This window comes from Sceloporus undulatus, chromosome 1, assembly GCF_019175285.1.
Source record: "Sceloporus undulatus isolate JIND9_A2432 ecotype Alabama chromosome 1, SceUnd_v1.1, whole genome shotgun sequence".
Classification (NCBI taxonomy): Eukaryota; Metazoa; Chordata; class Lepidosauria; order Squamata; family Phrynosomatidae; genus Sceloporus; species Sceloporus undulatus.
In genome coordinates this window covers 119,047,665-119,071,569 of record NC_056522.1, presented here as the reverse complement: position 1 = coordinate 119,071,569, position 23,905 = coordinate 119,047,665, and the positions used below count along the sequence as shown (strand labels likewise).

Below are 23,905 nucleotides of genomic sequence, written 5' to 3'. Positions count from 1 at the left end.
CACACACACAATCTGGCTATTACTATACACACAATCTGGCTATTACTATTATTTTCCAACACTCTTACTGGAACAGCAATGACTGAATTTAAACATTTTAACAGTTTATTGGCAGTTGTTCATTCTTAGACCACATCCAACATCAGATTCATTGTCAGCATTCTTTTTAATCATTTTATTTTATAGTCCAAGAAATCCCATTTAGTAACAAATATGTTCAATGAAAATAATTTGCTTTAAAGGGATACTTTTTAAAAGAACAATTATTATTTAAGCTAGTAACATCTGAACTGAATTTTGCTTCTTAGTTTCCTGATTTAGTCCTATATTGGTGCAGTCTTACACATTAATGCAAAAAAAGAAAAAAGAAAGAAAAGGGTTTTGATGACCTGCCATGGATTAATGAGACCAGACACAATACATTGGATTAAACAAGGGGCACTTTATTGACATAATTATTGACATTAATATTGTGCCAATCCTGGAAGACAACAAGAGAGGGAGTCTACCTCCCCAGACTTTGCTTCAGTGAAACACCTGGCCCCAGGGGGCAGTCCATTAAACTGGGTTGTTCCCTGGTCAGCCATCTGCTGGAAGGCAAACCCAAGTAGTCCCAAGATGTATGATTTTACAATTGAGACAAAAACCCTCAAGGGCTGAGTTTTTCCCACCTTGGGAATAAAAACAACCACCCAGGTGGTTTAAAAATAAACAATCTGGATCCCCCCCAACCCTGCTTGTTCATTAGCATTACAAATCTTAAATGAGAAAATCTGTGGATAAAACAGGAACTTGCAACTTGTAACCTATCAGACTGATGATTCGGGTTCTGTGAAGTAGCCTGTGTCAGAATCCAGCATTTCTGTGACTTGTGTTTCTTGATACTTGTTTGGGTAATGTTGTACAAGAGATGAGAATATGCTGCTCTGATTTTATGGCTGTAAATCCCTCTGAGCTCCAACTCTGGGAAGTTATAATAGACCACCTCTGGGTTGCATTTTTGGTCAGTTCTGAGCCAACGGTTGAATGGTTTGCCCACAGGAGAGTGCACAGAAATGAAAATTGGTCCTCACCATAGTTACCCACATATGCATTAGATCCTAAAGCAATCTAGACAACATGAGTTGTACTGCACCTTCAACATGGTTTTTTTTAGAGGACAGTTCAAATGACCACATCTAAGGGGTGGAACAGACCACTGGAAAAGGGTAGATTGGGTTTCTCTCTCAGTCTCTCTGCAAAGGGGCCATGGCCAAGGAGGAGGCTCCGACGCCAGTGGCGGAAGGTCCCTCCCTGCTGCTGGAGCTGGTGAGCTCCCCTCTGAACCTGAGCCTGCTGGGCCGCTGCCTCTTTCTGCTCTTCCAGATCCTGCGAGGCAGGGACCAAGGAGGAGGAGGCCAGTGCCCAGAGGACGAAGAGCTGCCTCTGCCACCGAAGCTCAAGCGCTGGGACTTCAACCTCTGGCAGCTATGGCCCTTCGATGGCTGGCAGGAGCCCCGCATCCTCATGGCCTTCAACGGCAAGGTCTTCGACGTCTCCCGCGGCAGGAAGTTCTACGGACCAGATGGCCCTTATGGGATATTTGCTGGAAGAGATGCCTCCAGAGGCCTTGCTACCTTCTGCCTGGATAAAGAAGCTTTGAAGGATGAATATGATGACCTTTCTGATCTTGACGCCACCCAGAGAGAGACGCTGAATGACTGGGAGCAGCAGTTCACATTTAAATACCATTATGTAGGCAAATTGCTGAAGGATGGAGAAGAGCCCACAATATATTCCGATGAAGAAGAAACAAAAGATGCTAAAGATCGCAAGAATGATTAGCCAACACAGGGAAGAACAGTCTGGAGATTGATGGCTTGTTTTAGTTTTGAAAATAATTAAAGGACTTTTTCTTTGTCACATTCCAATTCGACTGTACCAGTTTGAATCTCACCCCTATTTTTAGGAATGGTACAACTTGCTGTCAATTAAACACATTTTATTCTGTGTTCTCAAGTGAACTTTGTCAATCAGTGCTGAAGTTTCTTAAATCAAAGCGGTGTGATCCAGTTGGCATTGCATCACAAACACCAAAACTGCAATCCTCTGGCAGAGAGAGATGAAGTCTCCCAGGCGCTGATGCTATGGAATTTCAAATTTCTTGAGGGAGTTTCACAAAGGGTATCTGCTTATGTCCCACTGAAGATGCCCTGCTGTGGTGGTTAGTAGCCACTGAACAGCAGGTATGTAACTGGGTTGGGTTTGTGCCCCAAACATACAAACAGCATACATACATAGAATTCAGGGTGAACAGATGGTGAGCAAACAGCTTTCTTGCATTTTCTTTGCCTATAATTACCATTCCATAGTAACATTGGGTTGTTGTTTTTTTTAAATGACCTGTGTACCAACGTTTTTCATCATAACCCATGGCACTAATGGGAATTACACCTCTTGCAAGTAACTGCTTTTGGAATCTGCATGGTTTATGTTGAATCACATCATTGTAAATATTTTGATGAAGGGACTACATGGTTAAAACTGAAGCATAATTTTTAAAGCCGGTTTTATATAGGCGGGTTACAAACGGCCCTCAAGGGGCCGTTTTCCCGCCGCCGCCATTTGCTGCGCAGGGAAGCCCCAGCTGCCAGACCGCGAGGCTTCCCTGCGCAGCAAAAAAGGAGCAGCGAAATGCCGCTCCTTTTTTGAACGCGGAAGTGGCGCCATGAGGGGTGGAGTGCGCCCTCGCGACGTCACTTCCGCCGCGACACGTCTGGACGCACAGCGTCCAGTACGTCAACATGGCGGCGCCCATGTGGATGGGCACCGCAAAAAAGTACGCGCTCCGCGCGTACTGGGAGGAAGGGCCGTCAGGAAGGTAAGAACCTTCCTAACCCTAATACGGCCCTTCCTAACCCTAGTACGCGCGGAGCGCGTACTTTATGGCGGTTTGTAACCCGCCATAGACATTAGAATCCAACTTTACAAAAAGAAAGTGAACATTAGTTTCAAATAACTTTCTTCTTAAAAGAAGTTGAATATCTTGCTGTTGTTCAGAGATGTTTAGTCTAAGCAGCCTGCTTCATTTACCTTTAGCATAGGTCTTCAGTGCTGATTATATAAATGGATAATCAAGGATAAGTTGAAACAGCTAAAACACCCTATCTGTGTGTACTTTGAAGTTCCAGTGAGTTCAGTGCCCTTAAATACTTGGCTTAAGTATTGGTTGGTTTCCAGCCAATTTGATAATGCCAGCCCTTACAACACACTCTCCCAACCTGGCACCCTCCAAATATGTGGGCATAAAAGCCCCTCAATCCTCAGACAACATGGTCATGCTACCCGAGAAAATGGAAAGCAAAGTCCAGCACATCCAGAAGGTGCTAAATTGCAGAAAGCTGATAGTTTCTAGGCTACTAGTTGCTCTAAGGCTGCAGAAATAATCCAGTTTGACACTGCTTTGACTGCCGTGGCTCATTGCTATGGGATCCCAGGATTTGTAGTTTGTTGTGCCATCAGAGCTGTCTGACAAAGAAGGTGCAATGTTTCACAAAACTACTGTTTCCAGAAATCCATGGCATTGAGCTATGGCAGTTGAGGTGGTGTCAAACTGGATTATTTCTGTAGTGTGGATTCAGCCTTAGAGGAGATGTTTGAGGGCAGCAGGGGAATGCAGTTTTGGGCTGTTTTGGGCTTGTTGATAGTCTAAAACCTGAAGTACCTGAGAACAAAGAAGGAGTGATGGGAAACATGCAGCCCTCCAGATGTAGTTGGACTGCAGCCCCTAGTAGCCCTAGTTAGCATAGCCAGTGGTGATGTTGCTATTCAACATCTGAAGAGCCATGCGCCCAATGCCTGCTTAGAAGGAATATAATATGGTAACTGTACTAAATCAAGGCTAAAGCCCTTATACAACGTTGCATTAAAATTCCCCAGATCAAATAGGATCAGTATGCATGGACCTTCTGAGTCTTCGCAATATAGTCTTCACACTTGATCTTAGCCAAAAGGCCAAGAAGTCTTTAACAAATAGCATAGCAAGCCTAGAGAAAAAATGGAGCCAAAAGCTAGTGTCAAACTAGTTTAGGCAGGAGAAAGTGTATGAGACTTGTTTGATATGGGGAACCAGTTATACAGAACCTGCTATGCTGTGGTCTGTTGTTTATGCATGGTTCAAAACCCAAGCTATGGAGTCTAAACTGTTCTTAAGAACAATTCGTTCCTCAGAAGCTCGGCAATGTACCAGTTCCAAGAAATGTTAGTGGAGACTTACATTACAAAACGGCTCATTCAGCATTACATACAGTACAGCTGTTGGCTGTGCTTTGGACACAGACTGTGTGCCATGTGAACACATGGTCCGCTCTAAAAGCCTTTGCATTGTGCAAGGAGCAAATGTACTTGGAGAGGGTTCTTGCTAAATATATATAGCATGATTAAATAAGCATTGGTTTAGGGCAGGGGTAGGCAACCTGCGGCCCATGGGCCGGATGCAGCCCGGCAAGGCCTTGGGACCGGCCCCAGCCCGGTCCTGCCGCCGATTGCCGCCGGAGCCTTTGGCCTCTCACGTGAGGGCGTGGGGCCTTTGGCCTATCCGGAGGAGGCGGGCAAGGAGGGGCAAGCGGCGGGCAAGGGGGGCAATTGTCTATAGAAGCCTCCGAAACATGAATTATATTAACATTTTTTTAAAAAATCAGCAAATTTTTAGCGTGTCCTCCATTTTTTTAAAAAAGTGTCCTCCATTTGAAATTTTTGTCCTACATTTGTCCTGGTTTATTTATTTATTTAATTTTTTAAATTATTTAATTATTTATTTTTTGGCTTCGGCCCCCCCAGTTGTTTGAGGGACAGCAACCCGGCCCTCGGCTCAAAAAGGTTGCCTACCCCTGGTTTAGGGAATCCAAACAGAGGTAGAAGCATTAGGTTTGTTTTTATTTTTGGAGATTGTTTCTGCTCTTTCCCCCCATCTTTTACATTCTTTACCCAAAGCAATAAGAATTGTATTGCAAATGGAGTTGAGGATCTGTTTTCATCTCTCACCTCTTCAACGTAAGATTTTGTTATATACATTTTTGCTTATTGGTAATCGCTAGGCCTTAAAGACAGGTAGTTGGCTGAAGAGTTTTGACCTACCTCTGGGAAGTTTTAAGCTACTTGGTAGTAAGCTAAGTATTCTTATGTGTTGTAGCTTTCCATTGTTGAGAAAAAAGTAACTGGTGCAAACTTAGCTTTGGATGTCATTTCACTTCAAGAATAAGAAGCGTGTATTTGGCTTGTTCTTTAAAAAAATAAAAAAGGAAAATGGTGGATTGGGACTGCTCCAGCATTACAACAACCACATGCCAATGCCCCAAGATGCACAGAAGCCAGATCTGTTCCAGCCCTAAGTTTAATTTAAATTTGATAAATGTTTTCAATCATAGTTTACAGTAATTCTTCCAAGACTCTTAACAGTTACTTAATCTAACCATCAAAACATGTTTATTTACAAATAGCTGTAACCTTTAACCTCCTACATTGAGTAGCTGAAACATTGTTGCTTATCCAGTTCATATACCTTCATGTACAGTACAGCAGTAAGAGTGGAGAGCTGTGTCTTTGCAACTTTTTTGACTACAACTCTCATAATTTCCCCTCCTTGTCTATGCAGAATAAAGCTGATGGGAGTTGTAGGCGAAGGGCAGGTGGCCAGCCCTCCACCACCATATTCTTCCAGTTTAATATGGTAGAAGAGAGACATGTTGAAATGTTTCTAGATTTCTAGTTGTTCCTCTACATTTTCAATACAAGGACATTGTACAAAGTCATTGACATGAAGAATTAATACCTCAGGTTTAGCAGATGCATAGGAGGGCATGGGTTGATAACTATTTCTTTGCTTGTTTGGTAGGAAAGACCACAAATATTCATAATTTGATAAATTGAAAGCTCTGTTAAACTGCATAAATAGTCAGAGGCAACAAGTAGAAAACGGATGATCCTAGTGAGATACATGCCTTCCTGGACACATGGTTTGCCCGTGGTACCTGATAATCATCTAACCTCCAACTAGTTGTGTGTCTTCAAGACACCTGTTGACTTACAGTGATCCATGAATTTCATAGGATTTTCTTAGACAAGGAATACCATTGCCTTCCTCTGAAGTATATCCTACAGGAGCTGGCATTTCTTGGTGGTTCCCTGTCGAAGTACTAATCCAGCCTGACCCTTCTTACTCCCAAAGATCCAGCAGAATCTGGCAACTTCAGTATATATAAGTCTCTGTAACTTCCAGTACCAAATCAATAATAATATATCATGCATAGCTATGGCAAGAATCCGTTCCACAGATACTCTGTAAGCAGGAGTAGACACGCTTACCCAAACTTGCTCTGAACAGCTGGGAATTACTCTGGAGCTAGTTTTCAAGGGGTTTGTAGTGCTGCAAAGGGAGAGAGGAGGGGAAGAAGGTTCAGTTGTGCTGGCAGCTGAATGCCTGCATGATATTTGTTGTCAAATTGTGTTTTTGTACTTACAAGGCTTAGCTGTTCTCAGGTAGTGTTGGTGAGAGGTTTGCATGCAGAAGGCCATAAGTACAGTCCCGCCATCATTCAGAAACATCTAGTAAAGAAGCCTATTGAAAATCCTGGTAGACCACTGTGTGTGTAAACTTCTTTTTACAAGTTATTATTCATTAGAAGGTAAGGAAATGTCACATTTACATTGTGAAGTTTTCCCCTCCCCATTTATCTGATATTTTCTCTTTCTTTTCTATACCTTTGAGGAGTCAGTGATGGTGGAGAGTGTAACTGATCACTCACTTGTGGTTGCCCTTGGAAATCTAAGGCACATTTACTTGCATTCAGTTTTGTTCCATTTGGCTCATCCCATTTGTCAATAAGCAAAACTTTTCAAGTTCCCAGGAAAACAGTCTATCCCTTATGAATAGATGTCACAGACAAGCTCTCTTTTGTTTGAACATGTTTCACTCAGTAAAAAGCGTTGTATAATGAACATGTCAGGTTAATTTTCAGTAAAAAATGCCCGATTTCCTTTTGTTACAAATAGAAAAGCAGTCACAGGAGTTATGAATAGACTTCTCCTTTCATGAGTATCAGAAGTCTCAGAGTTTGAAGTGTAATAGTGGGAAACTGTCTGACTTTGAAGCAAAGGGAGAAACTGCTTTGAGTAAAATAATTGAGAACTATAGAAGTTCCACTAAGAGAAGAAAACATATATGGAAGCTAAATTATATATAATACATAAATGGTTGGCAGACTTGCAGCCAGCCAAATATTCCTTTGGCATCTCCTTCCCAGGGAATGGAATGGTTGACCATTCATCTCATCAGGCTGAGCTTTGTCCCATCTAAACATGAAGATCTGTGGGGAGGAAGTGGAAAAAGTCAGAAAAGATGCCCTTTTCTCAGAAAAATTGGGAGAAAACAGATTATAGAATACATTATTTTGGAATGATATGTAAGATGTTTAATTCATGGTGTTCACATGCTTACTGTCCCAAAATAATTTCTAAAAACTATGTAGCACTATATATACTATAAGAATATGACAATTCCTAATCTTTGGTTTCCTTTTCTCAGTACTTTTGATGGGAATGAGTGTGTTGTGTCTGCATGACACTATGAAGAACTAGTGAAGGAAATAATTGTCTGTGTTTTACTAATGTTGATGCTTTTGGCTTTTGTTATTAGGTTTTATTTGTTTGGTCCTCAAACTGACAAAAAAAAAAACAACCCAAAAAGGTGTTCTTACAGCTGACAAAGTAGTACATCATTGGTAATTTTTTAAAAAGTCAAAAATTCCATTCAATTTATTAAATACAGTTTTGAATAAACTGCAATGTTAATGGTACACCAATATATAATGCATTTTAGATTCCTAAAGAAACAAAAGTCAAGTTACTAATATTGCATTTTTCAATTTTTCTGAAAATTTACAATCCCTCCATGTTTATTTTCCCCATGGCTTCAGTATTTCCCCAAAATTTGCATCTCTAGTCCTGCCTGCATGTATATTCATTTCCTGCTGGATGGTGTGGAATTGATCCTCTCTTTCAATCTCTCCTCTTTCACACAAACACACACCCATACCCACTCACTGACTTTATTTGTCACTTGCCTTTTCCCCAAGACCAGGACTCCATCTGGGTCACAAGAATATGTTGGATGAACACAAAGTATTTATAAGTATTGCAGCTCACCCTCCTTTTCCTTCAACTGCACTCCACATCTCGTTATACACAAGCAACATTTCTATCTGAATTTATAGGTGTATCTTCTTTGACGGTGCAATAACAATATAAGACATACCTTTGCTTTCTAAGATGATAAAACCTCTTCATAGACTTCTGTTGTATAGTACATGTAAAGGTAAAATAAATGCCATGCCATGAACTGGTATTTTAGTGATTTGGGGGATTATGTAGAACCTACTGTGATGATATGAAAGGTCTTTGATTTTTAAGTCAGCTAAAGTAAGAACTCTGGGGACAAAGCAGAGAGACACTGGAACATCTTAGCTACCATATCAACATTTTAATTCAGGCTAAGGAATGTTTAGCTAAAAGGCTAAATATCTCCCTTATTTCAGAATAATTTCCTCCCCCCCCCCCAAAGAAATGTGCTTGGGGGGGGAAATATTCATTTCCATCACTGTGCCTTTTCAGTGCTTTCACTTTTGAGATGTCTTTTCTGCTGTTCTTTATTTGTTACTGACTCTTCATATTGGCTGTAAATCTTTAGAATCACACTGCACGCATTGAAGATTAAAATCTGAGATCCCTACGTGTCCCAGGCTATGTGCTGTTTCTTATTTAGCCAGATATTTTCCTTTGTATGAAGGAGGAGGGGATGTGGAGGACTGCATGTGCATATTTGGGCAAAACAATAGCAAACTAGAAGAGGATTAATAATACTCTCCCACATGTACTGGTCTTATGTTTTAGCTCCTTGGCAGATTAATTCTTGTCATTATATTACCTCTTAAGTGTTAGATTCATAGCCTCCAACTGCCCTGATCTGACAGGGACAGTCCTGATTAATCCTATGTTGTCTCACCTCTTCAGCTGCTTTAAAAATGTCCAAGTGTCTCTAGTCCTCCCACTTTCTCCTTTCATCTAGGCTTACTTCATTTGCTAGTCTATGAAAGCTCATGCTGCTAACTTCTTGCTTTCAGTTAGTCTCAAAGGTGCTACAAGATCGCTCTACATACTGATTCATTTGCTGCATGCTGAGTTCAGTGGGAAAGTAGCCTGCATTCATTTAACTTAGCAGGTGGGAGAAGAGAGGAGGCAGTGGAATCAAGCCCTTCCCAGGTGGCTTCAGCAAAAGCAAACTGCTGCTGCCTCTCCTAGCTTATGTGTTCTTCCTCATTAATAACGATTCCTATTTTGACCACACTCTGATGATGCTTGGCCACATGTCTCCCAGTTTTCATATGTGAAATGTTGGAGAATATGAAGATTTCAACTTTTTATTACCCCCTGCCCATACTAGTCAAACAGTATTATATTGAATAAATAATATATTACTTAGATTGAAAGCATTTGTTTTCTGTTTTCCTTTACTCTCTACTGCCACCAATTGGTTCTAAATGTTCTCCACCTTTTTACTATGGAGTAGGTGGTTTAAACTATGGGATGAACTGACAAGATTTGCTGTTTAATTTCTTTAAAAAACCTACTTATGATGTCATATAATAAGATTATTGTGTGCAGGTTAAATGTTTTAAAAGTTTTTAAGTCTGGCGAAAAATTTTGTATATGGTCTCAGCAAGCAGATTACTTTTGGCGCAATATTGGAAAACTAATGAAATTCCAACTATAGATGAGTGGCTGTTAAAAATATATGACATGATGGAAATGGACAGATTAACTAAGGCCAGTTACACACCGGCAGTTTAGTGCGTGTTCACCACGCACTAGGGTTACGAAAGGGCGGTGCTTCCGCACCGCCCTAACCCTAGTGCGTGGTGAACACGCACTAAACGGCGGCGGCCCTTCCGCACGGCCGCCGCCGTGAGTACGTCATGGCCGCGCCGCCTCTAGACGGGGCGGCGCGTCCATGATGTAGTAGCTCCGCGCCAGGGCGCTTAGTGTGCCCTGGACACGGAGCAGGAAGGAGCTCCATTTCGGAGCTCCTTCCAGGTTTAGTCCACTGGGCGCAGCCTTCAGACGGCTGCGCCCAGCGGACTAAACGAGAAAGGGGCCAAGCGGCCCCTTTCTCTGCTCCCTGCCGCCGCGGGGTGTCCTTGGGGCTTGAAGCCCCAGGGACACCCCTTTTCAGGCTGCGGGGAAGCGGCGTTTTGCTGCTTCCCCGCAGCCCAAAAAGCGGCAGATCGGGGCCTCAGTGGCTGCCGGTGTAGCCGCTGAAGCCCCGATACTCCGGGGAAAGGGGCGGGGCCAGACCGCCCCAAATTGGCGGTCTATATCCCGCTTAATATTATTCAAGGAAAGGATGAGGGAGAGGTGGAAAGAGATTGGGAGGCTCTAAAGTCTTTTTGTGGAAATCAATGGAAAGATATATAAGATAACACAAACAAACAAAATTTTCTTTTTGTTAACTAATACTACTTAACATTGAGAGGATAGAGAGATTAAAAATAAGAAAGCATTATTTAGACTGGAGTTATCAAGATATGTTAATTTTGTAAGGAAACATCAGTCTAAAAGATAATAAACACACAAGGCATATGTTATACGGCGGAAGTTTATTTGATTTTAAAATATGAAAATACGGCAATCTGTATGTAACAACTCTATGTAATACCTGGATAATGAAGATACAGGGAACTTTTGGATTGTTTATTATATTGCTTATTATTACAAGAAATAAACTTAGGAAAAAAGGGGGAAAAGTTTTTACGTCTATGGAGTATAGTAAAATAAAGCATGAAAGGAAAACATTTGCTCTTCTTCAAGAAATTCCTTTCTGGGTAATAATATATACCAAAAAAAAAAAAAAAAAGGGAAAAGCTTATGATTTAATTATTCTAGGAGCCAGGCTGGGGTAGTGGTTTGACTGTTGCACCAACACTTTGGGAGACCAGGATTTGAAACCCTGATTAGTCATGGAATCCCTTTGTGTTACCTTGGACAAATTCCACTCTCTCAGAGAATGGCAATGACAAACCCTTTCTAAACAAATCTTGCCAAGAAAACCCCATGATGGGGTTGCCATAAGTTGGAAATGATTTGAAGTCACAGAACAAGAGCAGCAGCAGTAACATGATTGTTCCACATGTCTCCTTTGCCCCTTAATTTGCAGGCTATCCAGGAGCATATTGCAGTACAAAGATATATCAAGAAAATGGTTCCTACTGTGGCATCAATAATGCTTTGCAGATGTTCCATGTATAAAATAAAGCAGAGACGGGGAAGGTGTGGCCCACTGGCCAACATAGGCCTTTGGACCCTCTGAACGTGCGGAGCTAGCCTCCAAAATTCAAAAACTGGGGATTCTTGCCTCTCTTCCAGATCAACCAAATTCATTGAAAACCACAGCAAAATGAAGTGGACTTGCTCCTCCAACTCCCTTCAGCTGAAAAATTGACAGAAATCAGCTCAATGTGATTTTCAGGGCTGAAGAAGTATGAGTTGCAAGAGATGAGAAAATTGGCCTCCCACAGACCTGATGCAGTTGTTCACATCTGGACTAAGCAGTCTTGTGTGACATCCTAAAGGCTAATATGCTTCTTTGGCATACGCTTTCATGGACTACAGCCGACTTCATCAGATGCATGGAGCATGCACAAATATCTGCCAAATGAAGGAACATTCCTTGCATCCGATAAAGTAGGTTGTGATCCATAAAAGCCTATGCCAAATAAAATTTGTTGACCTGTGGAATACTGCAGGACAACACAAATATGCTGCAATGAAAAACAAAACTACCCATGACTATTTTATTTTAAATCAGATATGGGCAGTTTTGTAACAGAATCCATTCACAGAACTCCTGTACTTCGTCCTTATTGTCCTTGAAAAAGACCCCCTGAAATAATCCCATGTTAAGTGATGATGCTGTAGAGACAGGTAAAGCAATAATGATCATTTTGACAGAGGGAATGTGGCTGGTGTTGAACTCATGAATTTACATTTCTGAATAAAGCCTGGATTAATCAACATGGGCTCAAATACTAGGGAGACAAAAGTGGAAGTAACTCCCACAGTGAGGAGATTTGTGGGCCCTGTTTTCTAGATATGATCAGCTTTGTGATGTCTGGGGGAAGATGCTAGCCCTGATCAGGATATCTTTGCAAAGGTAAATTAGCCTGACCTCATGTCTCCCATCCTATCTGTTGGGTGGGGATCTATCACATGTTCCACCTCATTCCTGTATAATCTCCCTATGGAGCAATATCATCCTTTTTATCTGACCAGGAATCTTCTCCATTGTATAAAGGAGGATGTGATTTCCTTCTGATCAAAGCATAAGAGCAACAGGAGCAGCTGTTTCAGCAAATATACCAGTTCCCTTCTTTGTGTGTGAAGATGAATGTATGCATTGTATCTGTAGCTGAATGGAGACTATGAGGCCTGAGCTGTGCAGCTTTGACAATAATCAGTTACTACCCCTCCCTCCCTGCCTGTTTTTCTTTTTCTTTTCCTCTGACCTTAGCATCAAAATGCAAGATGGATATGCACATTATGGCATGGTTGTGTTTCTGTGATTCAGAAATATAATGCTTTTGGCTGTCAGTTTCTGCTATTAAAGATCAGAAGAGTGAAGGGTAGCCAGGAGCTCAATCACCATAGCAATGAACTGTGTGATTCAACATAGCTTAGTGGGAAGATGGACTCAGATGGCCACTTTGTCCCCTTGTAAGTAGGTGAGTAGCAGGCTTAAAGCTTGCAGAAAAATACAAAACAATGTTTAGTAATTTCTGTATATAATTATATGTTGAGGAAACACCTAGGGGTAGCTGTGATGGCCATATAGTAAATCTGATAACATCCAAACAATGGGCCCAAAGTACTTTGGAAGTGTGCGGTTTAAATGACGCATGCAACCAATAAACCCCTACATGGCTTAGGTCCAGACTATCTGAAAGAATGTGTCTCCCCATATGAACCTTTAAGGATCCTAAGAACTATGAAGAAAGGCTTTCTCTTGGTCCCACCATCATCATGGGCTATCTTGGTGAGGACATGAGAGAAAGCCTTCTCAATGGCTGTTCCCACCACACGGGAGGCTAGGCTGGCTCCCTCCCAACTTTCCTTTTGCTGGAAAGCAAATATGTTTTTATTCAAGTAGACTTTTAATGTATAATCATGTCAAGGACAGTTTTATTATGTTATCTTTTGTATATTTTTGTAATTTTGTACTGTTTTTTAGCTGGTTGATTTTGTCTTTTAAATTTCTTTTGTACAATTTTTAAAGGGTTTTATTTGTGAGCTGCCTTGAGCCCATTTCTGGGAGAAAGGCAGCATAAAAATAAAGTAAAATAAACAACTATAATAACTCAGCAGGAAAACTCATGCAGATTACATACACTAATATTGTGCTTTCTTTCTGCATTAACACAACACTTCTCCAGATTGATTGGGATACCATCTACTGTAAACATCCAATTCAATAACATTGTGATCAGCCCTAGTTGCTGTGGATGCCAGTATTATGAAGTAGTGTTCCACCATGTCTTCACTGTGACTGTATCACAGCTTAGTTGACATTTAGTGTACCACACCATTCACTTTTGCAGTTCTACTCCCAGCCTGTTCAGAGAGCCCTCCAATGGCTTTTGTTTTTGCACCAAATATGAAAACTTTTATAGAAACATGTATATTTTCTGTAATGCATGTCTTTCACAGAAACCACAAAGATAGACACCAAATAAGCTCACTGCTTCAGGTGCAGTGCACAGTGATATTAAAGGCTTTGGTAGAAAGCATATTTATACAGTTGTGGGAGTGGGATTGAATGTCATAGAATACTACTATCCTATTCCCACAACTGTATAAATATGTTTTATACGTGAGCTTTGACTATCACTTTGTACTGCATCTGAAGAAGTGGGTTTATGTCCCCCAAAGCTCATACTAAAATAAAAACTAAGTAGTCTTTAAAATGATGCCACATTGTCCCACTTCCCTCCTCCTTTTTATGCTGCAAGAGAGAAATATGGCTATTTCTTCAAAAACCAAATAAACTGTTATCCTTCTACTGTTGTATCAAGCAGTGAGCTTGGGACAGGAGAAATGCAGTAGTATGACACTGTTTGAAGAATTTGTACTGAAAAAATGTGTTATTCCTCAGTACAAATAGACTTAATAAAAAAGACATCTTTTTCTCTCACATTTCTGTAACACTTAATATATATCTCACTCAAGCAGCTATGTTGATTCATCCATGTTCTGCTGTGTGATAGAATTGCTTGCTGCACTTCAAAGATGCAGTAGCTCCCTGCCATTTTTTGTATAAAAGTAGGAACTAGTGGTGTCTAGCCCTTCCCACCCCCAAAAAATACCAGTGCCTCTCTGAACTTGTATAAAAAAAAAACTCAGGGGATCAAAAGCTACTGTTTTGAAATTGTGAAGTTGAAGGTTTTCATGGCTGGCATCCATAGGTTTTTGTGGGTTTTTCGGGCTATGTGGCCACGTTCTAGAAGAGTTTCTTCCTGACATTTCGCCAGCATCTGTGGCTGGCATCTTCTTCCATTCTAGGCACATTTTTTTTTTAAGAATTCAAAGATATAGCCGTGTTAGTCTGTAGAATCAGTATGTACAGAGATCTTGTAGCAACTTTGAGGCTAACTTTGAGACTACTTTTTTGAAGATTAAATCATATATAAACACTGGTAAAAGAAATATCATACTTCTCTGTAAAACAGTGCTTTTATAATGTCCATAATATGGTTGAAAACATTATCTAACAAAGCAGAGATTTTCTAAATTATGCCAAACAGATTCTTTATGTTGTGCTCTAAAAGGAGAGGGTGATTTTGAAGAAGTCAGTTAGAAAAAGACTCAGAAAATAAGGGATGGAAGATTACGGTAGCCATGATTAACAGTCCATACTTATGTTGACCTACTGCTGTAACCAAAGCAATCCAACACAACACAACAGGGCTCCAATACTTAATCCAAGCTGACATGATAAAATATATGTCTGCACTAACATATTAAGGTTCAGGCCAAGTAGTCACACCATGCAATTCTTTTCTCAAGAGCCAATTTTGCCCACATACAGGCCTATTTTGCCCATATACACTGTAGAAATAATGCAGTTTGACACCACTTTAAGTGCTGTAGCTCCATTCTGTGGAATCCAGGGATTTGTAGTTTTACAAGGTCTTTATCCTTCTCTGCGAAAGTGTGGTAGTACCTCACAAAATTACAAATCCCAGGATTCTGCGCAATTGAGCCATGGCAGTTAAAGTGGTGTCAAACTGTGTTATTTTTACAGTGTAGATGCACCCACAGTCAACAAAAAAAGTTGCTGTATGCAATCTCCAGGCTTGGAGACAGTGACCTGGAGCTAGAGAAGCCCTAGCAGAAGCTTCCAGAAAAGCATTTCCTATGGGTTGAGGTTTTCCTGAGCAGTAGCATGGGATAATGAGAGGGAAATTCATATTACTGAAAACTGAACAGGGACAGATTATGTGAGCAGCAGTTCAGTTAATGAATGTTCAATGCCCCTACTTGATTTGAGCTTATTCTGTCTTCCTTCACCCCTTTCCACAGTCACTCAATTTGAGAGATTCCTCCAAATATCAGGGCACACTTTTTGGTGATCTGCTAAGAGAAAGCAGGGATAGAAAAGTCCCCTTCCTCAAATGCCAAACATCTCAAATCCCTAGAAAATATGAAAAGACAAAACACTCTAAACACTGTAAATGAAGTTATCTGAAATATGAGAAGGACATCACAAACAAGTAAATCCACACATGAGAAGGAATTTGGATTATGGGACTTTGGCTACTTTGTTCCATGCTTGAGCGAGCCTTGAAAGAGAGGACTTTGCCAAGTGAAAAGAAGCTATAATATTTAACCAGTCTCTTTCTTGTGTGAAATACTGCCCATGTTTAAAAACTGCAATTATATATGTGAAGATTGTTGTACAACTAGATACTGAAAAGTATAAATGGAAGAAAAGCAGATTAAATATCCAGTGAGTACCTTTCAAATTACTCTTATTCCCTTTTTACCATTGTATGCCTTGTTTTCCTCCCTTTTTAAATGACCATTACTTTCCTATGATATTTTTCTCCAGGTACTGATGAGGTTGCTCATTTATCCAGCAACAGCCAGGCTTATCTATTTAATTCACTGAGTTGCATCCAAAATTCTTTGTAAAGCCTATGTTGACCCATCAAAACAGGGTCTACATAAGGCATATTGTTATTGTTGTATGTCCTCAAATCATACCTGACATATGGGGACCTTGAGGCAAACCTATCACAGGGTTTTCTTGGCAGGATTTGTTCAGAGTGGGTTTGCCTTTGCCTTCTTCTGAAGATGAGAGAACTGACTTGCTCAAGGTGACCCAGCAGGTTTTCATGGTGGAGCCCTGGTCTCCAGAGTCATAGTCCAACACTCAAACTACTGCACCATGTTGGGTGTCTCTAAAAATCATATGAGCAGAAGTAAATTAAAGAGAATTATGTAAATATAGGCTCTGCTCAGAAGCAAATCTGTAGAGAGAGCAGGTTCCCAGTTAATGGCAGTATAGTTCTCATCAGTTAGATGGTTATATGTCATAGAATACCTCATAGGAATTAATTTTTTTTTAAAAAAAAGGAGAAAAGGTTAAATATATGCACTGTGTGCTCTACCTTTCATTATGCTGTTTGAATACTTTAAATGCAGACTATTCAGGAACTAGACATTCTATTTTGTGCCAGCTTAAAGCAACCCAAGTTCATGGGAATTTAAATGAGTTCTGTTCTTCTGCTTAATGAATAGCATGCAAAGAGGGGTTTTTTTGCGCATTTTTTAAAAATATAATTTTATACCTATTTTCATTCTAAAATGAACTTAGCCGAGCATCCTTTGCTTCAAAGCATCAGTAAGTCTTGAATTTCTCTATTTTGATGAAGAAAAAATGGAGATACAGTAATTAACAATATTGTGAATAACATGGATGCATTTTTTTCTCATCAATATGTAAGGAACAGTAGTTTGAAACATAGAATTTTGCTAACTCAGATGAGCAGCATGTTCACCCACTAGTCCATTCCCTTTTCATAGAATCAGGTTACTGATAAAACAGCAAAATTGTTACATCTTCCATTCTGCAAAATCATGGAATCTTTGAAATGGCCAGAACCTCTTCTTTTAATCTGCTGGGGGTGAAATACATGGGCAAAATAAAGCGGCTTCCAGCCATTTGAAGGCGGGACATTTAGACAATGTACAAGACACAACAGGTGGAAAGTGAAATGAAGCCATGCTCCAGGGCTAAAAAGCAGCACAAAATGATATCTGACTTAGCATGGAAAATGTGCATCTTTGCTCCTTCATAAAAATAGCCTGGCACCAGCATGAGGTTGCGGCAAAGCAAAAAAGTGAAAGTGCAACAACTCCAATGGTTATAATTACAACATACATAAACCAGACAGTCTGGCAGAGGGGAATGGGGTGAAACAGGAGTGAAGAGTTTCCCATGGTTGTGCTTTGCCAATGTATCATTTGGCACACTGATGCACCGATGCCCTGTACTTGTGGTGAATCACATGTACATCTGTGTAGCCAATCAGATTGGTGACTGTGCAATGGAATGACATCTGGGCAGGACATGGGAGGTAATTCAAGATTGCAGGCAGTGTGTTTGGGCAATGGTGCACAATCATGATGGGGAGGAGGCCAAAAAAATGCAGCCAGCTTGACATCACACTGTGTGGATGGCCTATGGGTGTTTAGCCCATTATGGTAGTGGGTGTGCGGACAGCAGGATTTCAATCCACTTTCAGAAAATGCAGGATTGAGCTTCCTTTTCTTTCCCGTCTGCTCTGGCCCAAAGTCATGCAAAGAAAGTATTTGGATTGGCTAGTGAAAATTAACAGCAATTAACAACAATAAATTGGGCTCATGAGTTGAAGCCCATTCATGGGATGGTCCCCATTAGAGGAAGGAGGAAGATAATTTTTCCTGAATCCTCCCTCCCTCTGACAAGATGTTTCAACAAAATGGGATACACTCTGGGAAAATGATGAAGGTGACACTTGGAACATATTGTGGAAAATTAAATTATTCCAGCATAGATTATCACAGAACTTTTGGCCGGTGGGATTTCATTTCATTTTGTTATTAAAAGGATGTGGTTGCACACACACATGTGCATAATAGCATAGCTGAGATTACACAATTTTCAAAATAATTTATGAAAATGAAATAATTCCAAATTGCATATTTCTTTATCTGTTAATCAGTTTTACCATTGACAAAGAGTCATGTTACCATTGTACTCCCTTGCCATCCTTATACTGTAACCAAGAAATCTAGGGGAATTTAAATAGCTCTATGATGGCTGGGTTATACAGCCTTCAGGACCCATCTCTGTGTTTACAGAAGTTGGAAGCAAAGGACCACAGAGGCAAGAAAGTGATATAACACACACATGAAACACATACACATGCACACAAGATCACAAGAAGCCAAGAATCAAAGGAGTTAATGTGACATAGATTTTGAGGCTTCACTAACGGAGTTATATTACAAGTAGCAATGCTGCTCCTGTGAATGCAGCTTGATGGACAGTGGGACTCAATCGCTCCCGGACTGAGCAAAGTAGCTAGCGATGAGGGGTCTAGTGGAGAAATGAGTGACAGAATGGCTGCCTGCAAAACAACTAGTTCAATGGGCAAGATAAATTTGGAGGTTTTATAAGGGAATCTCAGCCTGGGGCAAGGTCCACATGTCCCATGACCGCTAATCCAAATTGTATGAAGTAACCCTCTGGCATGGGGACTTCCGAGGTGAGAATTGGGATGCAAATGTTATGCCCAAGTTTGTAAGGGCAACCTGTTTAACCTGAGAGCATGTAGTGGAAATCTCTCTTTGTATGGACTTGTTCAGAGCAGGGCTGATACAGACAGTGAGACACCATTTTGGTTTTAAACACTATGTATGTAACATTTATTGAAATACAAAGATTGATACATATAAGTCCAAGTACCAAGAGAGCTCTCTCACACCATTCATACAATACTCACGCACACAGAAGTGGCACTTCACTGAAGCCATTGATCAGTCATCTCCATGAAGCCCATGGGAGTCCTGTTGCCGCAGATCCAGGAACACACCTCTGGTTTGGAAAGGTCTCTCTTTTAAGGCCTTCTGCTTCTCTGCTTCCAACATCCACCACCCTTTGGCCTTTGGACAGAAATTTCCTTGATCGATGAGTTCTCTACATTTCTCCTCTTATCAGTCTATGTCCAAACATTCTGTAACTTCTTGCGGTTCGTACCAACCCTTGGATGGAATGTCTTTTCCTTATAGATAACACTTGGCAGCTACATCTTGGTTTTCATAGATGCGCCATCACCTCACCAGCAGCTTCAAAAATCCTCACTTTGCTTGCCAGGTAACTCCCATATCATGCATTGCAAATCTCCATTTTGTTCAGTCTTCTAGTGCCACTTCTCACTCATACAACCATTCATTCCTCACACAAATAGACAGATTCCTGATTTAGATAGCCTGCAGGACCTGATAGACAAGAACAAATATTACCCATGAATTGTGTATTGTTTCCTCATAGGCTTTTTCTCACCTGTCGTGATAGGTGTGGGTCAGTCACATCCCTCTGGTGACTCCTAAGCTAGACATGAGCCTCACGTTTGGAGTTCACGGCGTCCACATGTAGGGTCATGGAGGCATGAATCTTATCTTATTTCTTGATATTAAAAGGGAGACAGCCATATACTGTAACAATACTCTAAAGACAAATGAGCTCAAAATTAAGATCAAAAACCTTCAGTTCAACACTACATTAGAATTACATATTGAGTGATATTTTCAACATATCGTGCTGATTTATTCATCCCCTTTTTCTGTCATTAACACAGGACTTTTATAGACTCTGGTATATTGGTGAAATTTGTTATGATTTGAGGTTTCAATGACCCTTGCTATTCATGCTGTTAAATATGGTTAGTATTTTTTAAAAAAATCATATCTCACAACTGTTCACAAACTGCCTAAAGTGAAATGCATTGACATGTGAGTTGTTCCAAGACTATTGAAATCAATAAGACTGTTCTTAACTTCAAGAAATGTCTCCCACTCAGAAAGGCGCACAAAAATGGCTGTTCTCCTTTCATGTCTGCCACCCACCCACCATTTCCTCCCCCTCGCTCTCTCTCTCTCTGCCTATACAAAGAGAAAGGTCAACAATCATTCTGTCCCACATCTAACTCCAGCTACCCGAGCACAGGGAAAAGAATCCATATTCAATGCAACTCTTGATAGTTCAACTTTTCACAGAAAAGGTGTGAATGCTTTCAAATCAGTGACCCCCTTAAATCTGAGTTTTCCAGTAATGCAGGCATGTGCAAGACTTTACCCTGGGTGCCTGAGAACATATGAACTTCTGGTCAGTGAAATGAAACCTTGCCATTTTAAAATATGCTGTGGGCTGTGATCTTAAGATTGTAAGTTTATTATTAATAGAAATCTTTTTCAAAATAGGTTCAGCAAAAGATGTCAAAGACTGATAACTGCAAGCTGTGCTGAGATCTGTCATTTGATTGTTATTGTTGTTTTTTTTGCCATCACCACTCTGAAATAAAACAGTAAAAGTAGGGGAGGAAAAGAGCAATAAAATGCATTAAAGTGCAACCCACATAATTTTTCAGGGTGAATGGTTTCTTTGTCTGCTGGTAACCCTTTTGCATCTTCCAACATGCTTTACTCTGCTTCACTGTTGACCTGAGATTGCTTTAATTCTGATGTAGAATGAAAAGCACAAGTCTCTTCCAGTGGCCAAAAATGGAACAAGCTATCAAAAGATCACTAATCCTAGACTTCCTTTAGAATAATGTATCATGTGAAATATCTTCTTGTATACTGTAAAAATATATATAGTTCTGTAGAAGCCAAAATTAAATTGACTTGATGAAATTTTCTATATGGTCCTGAAATCTAAATGGAGAGATATATACCTCTTCTTTAGGATGTGCACATATTGTTTCCACAGCTGAAGAACACTTGCTAACATCTGCATGAAAGTCAAAAAAATGAGGAGGAGTGGGGAGAGAAGGTACCCAGCACTCAGTCATTCTCTCCCTGCCTCTCCTCACAACTGTAGGCATGTAAAGGGACCATAATCAAGCTGATTTCAGTAGAGGACAAAATCAGTTAAGCAGATAGTGTGAAAATACTGTGGTTAAGCATCCAGTTCAACATTGAACATTATGAAGATTAGCCCTCCACAACTGCCATCTGCCAACCTGAGAGGGAGTTAGCCAGGCAAGCCCAGCTCCATCAGGACTAAGCCTGAAGGAAGGAGACTCCGCCCTCCACAACTGCCATCTGCCGGCCTGAGAGGGAGTTGGCCAGGCAAGTCCAGCTCCATCAGGACTAGCCTGGAAGAAGGAAGAGCCCTCCCTCCAATCCATCTGCCTTGGTCCAGGCCTTAGAGGGAGAGAAGAACCACTGGACCGCATCCCCTTTCCCTCCATCATTCCCTTCTCCTTTTGTTTCATGTCTTTTAGATTGTAAGCCTGAGGGCAGGGAACTGTCTGATAAAAATAATATTGTAAGCCGCCCTTACAATATTAGGGCTGAAGGGCGGGATATAAATACCTAAATAAAAATAAATAAATAAATAAAGATTAGGTTAATATTTGTTGCATGTTCTAGAAATCAACCGAAGTGGTACTGGATCTTTAAGCCATGTGTCAAAGTTGTCTGGGTCTTAGCAAACATCACAGCAACACAGCTATCTTTCATGTTTGCTCTCCATGCTAGGAAAAGCAAGAGTATTTTTCCTATAGAACTACAAATTAACCTTACTGTTAAACGCACTATTGAAATCATAAGAGTTCTCCAATACTGCCTAATACTGGGAAATGTTAGCAATGACAAATATTCCTTTAATGGAATGGAGTTTCATAAATGGCATTGCAGTGCCCTGTCATAAATTGTAGAAAGAGTATCAGCTCCAAAGTGATGGATTTGTCTACATTACATGTATGAACTGTAGTATAAAAATCTGCAATCAGAATTTTGTAATGCTATTTCAGTATTCTGCACACTGTCAATTAATAAAAACATTGAGTCTTCCATAGTATCTAGAAATACAGCTAATTTAATACATTTCTTCATGTTATCATTCATTCTTTTGACAGACCATTTCTTAAAAGCCAAAGTAATGGCAGCAATTAGAAAACTACACAACTCCTTAGAGCTTGGTCATAAGAAAATCAGTTCCATCTCTTATAAAATATGCAATTAATTTCAGTTTAATAAAAGCAATATTTTGTCCCTTTTCCAATATAGGTATCTGCTGCAGAAGGGGTTGTGTTTGAAAAAATACTAATGCTGCTATTTGAATTTTACTCAAACAAGACCTGCTGCATAATATATACTTGTTTGTAGACTGAGTAAATGCATGGAAACAAAAACAAAAACCTACATCACCTATTAGCTATTATTGGTTGTCATAGCTAACTGTATTCTCTTTGCCAGCCTAGGTATTAGAAGGAGGCATGGGATTATCCTGCGTAGTATCTTTTCCATTATATGAATTGTATCCAGGAAAAAAATATTCTAAAACTTAACAGAGATTATGCAATTATTGACATAGCATACCACATCTTCAGTAGCACCCCAAGAAAACACAGGCCTCATTCCCACAATGTTTTAAACTGGTTCACAAATCGATTTGAAGTGGTTTAAATGACCCTGGTTCACACTTGAACTGAATTGCTGAAGTGATTTGGAGAGGGAAGGCATGCACTAGACCCAATGCTCTTGCATTGCTTATGTGATACAGGTTGATTTTAACTTATCCAGAATTCCAAAATACTCCAAAACCCAAAACATTTTTCATGGGTGGCTAAGATAGTGACACCACTGCTTTCTGATCGTTTAGTGCACACAAATTTTGTTTCGTGCACAAAAATACAGTGAGCCCTCGGTATCTGCAGATCTGTTCCAGACCCCACCTCCCACCCCTACGGATACCAAAATCCATGGATGCTCAAGTTCCATTGCCCTTAATGGCGGCATGTGCATGTTGCCACACTACCATTAGGGACACCCAGGCAAGACAAAAGGGTAGTGGGGACAGGGGTGTTTCCCCCTTCAGGACCCCCAAGCCGGATAGGGAGGGGGAATCATGCCCAGCACCACCACCCCAGGCCCTGGGAGAATGGAAGGAGGGCCCGTGCATGCATGGCAAAGGCAGGGAAAGAGGGCCTTGGTGGAGCCTCATCCTGATCCCCACCAGAGCTCCCTTCAAGGCCACAGGGGCTCTTCGCCCATTCGCCACCAACCAGGACCCCTGTAGGGCCCTGAAGCCCTGAGGGCTCCCCATCTTCCCTCTCCAAGCCCCCCCTCACCCTGCTGCTCACCTGCTTAGTGGGTGGTTGGGGAACGGTGGTGTGTGGGAGTGAGAGTGGTAGCATGCAAAGAAAAGGAGAAAGAAGGTGAAAAGCACCCTTTTGCAACAACACTTACCCCTTGGTACAGGGGCAGCGAAGATCCCCCATAGAGGCTCCCCAATCCAGTTTCAGTGATACACTCTTCCTAAACAATTGGGGAGAACAAAACACAAAGAAGTGGAGGAGCTGTGGAGAGCCAAGCCATGAGCAAACACTTCCCTAAGAAGGACAAATGCTGCCACCAATCTCTCCCTTTAAAAAAAAAATGGTGCCATGCGCTTGCTTGCTGCCCATGGATACTCAAATCTGCAATGGCAAGTTTGAAGATACCAAGAGCCAATTGTATTTTTTTTTAATTGTATCAGATTACCTTAAGG

At 40.8% G+C, this 23,905-nt stretch overlaps 2 protein-coding genes across 6 annotated transcripts in view; both read left to right on the top strand.

Moving 5' to 3' along the window:
* FUT9 (fucosyltransferase 9) overlaps nt 1-23,905 on the top strand; it is a 92,608-nt gene that overhangs the window by 25,885 nt on the left and 42,818 nt on the right. Inside the window, exon 1 of one of the 5 annotated variants that reach the window (XM_042446704.1) lies at nt 16,039-16,090. The exons of the other annotated variants lie outside the window; for them this stretch is intronic. The gene's annotated coding sequence lies outside the window, so the exon portion shown is untranslated. Of the gene's footprint in view, nt 1-16,038; nt 16,091-23,905 lie in introns of those variants that run through there. 5 annotated transcript variants of the gene reach the window in all.
* LOC121919660 (membrane-associated progesterone receptor component 1-like) lies at nt 1,249-1,856 on the top strand. Its single transcript, XM_042446484.1, has one exon. The coding sequence runs from the start codon at nt 1,249-1,251 to the stop codon at nt 1,822-1,824; it is 576 nt and encodes a 191-aa protein (XP_042302418.1). The 3' UTR covers nt 1,825-1,856.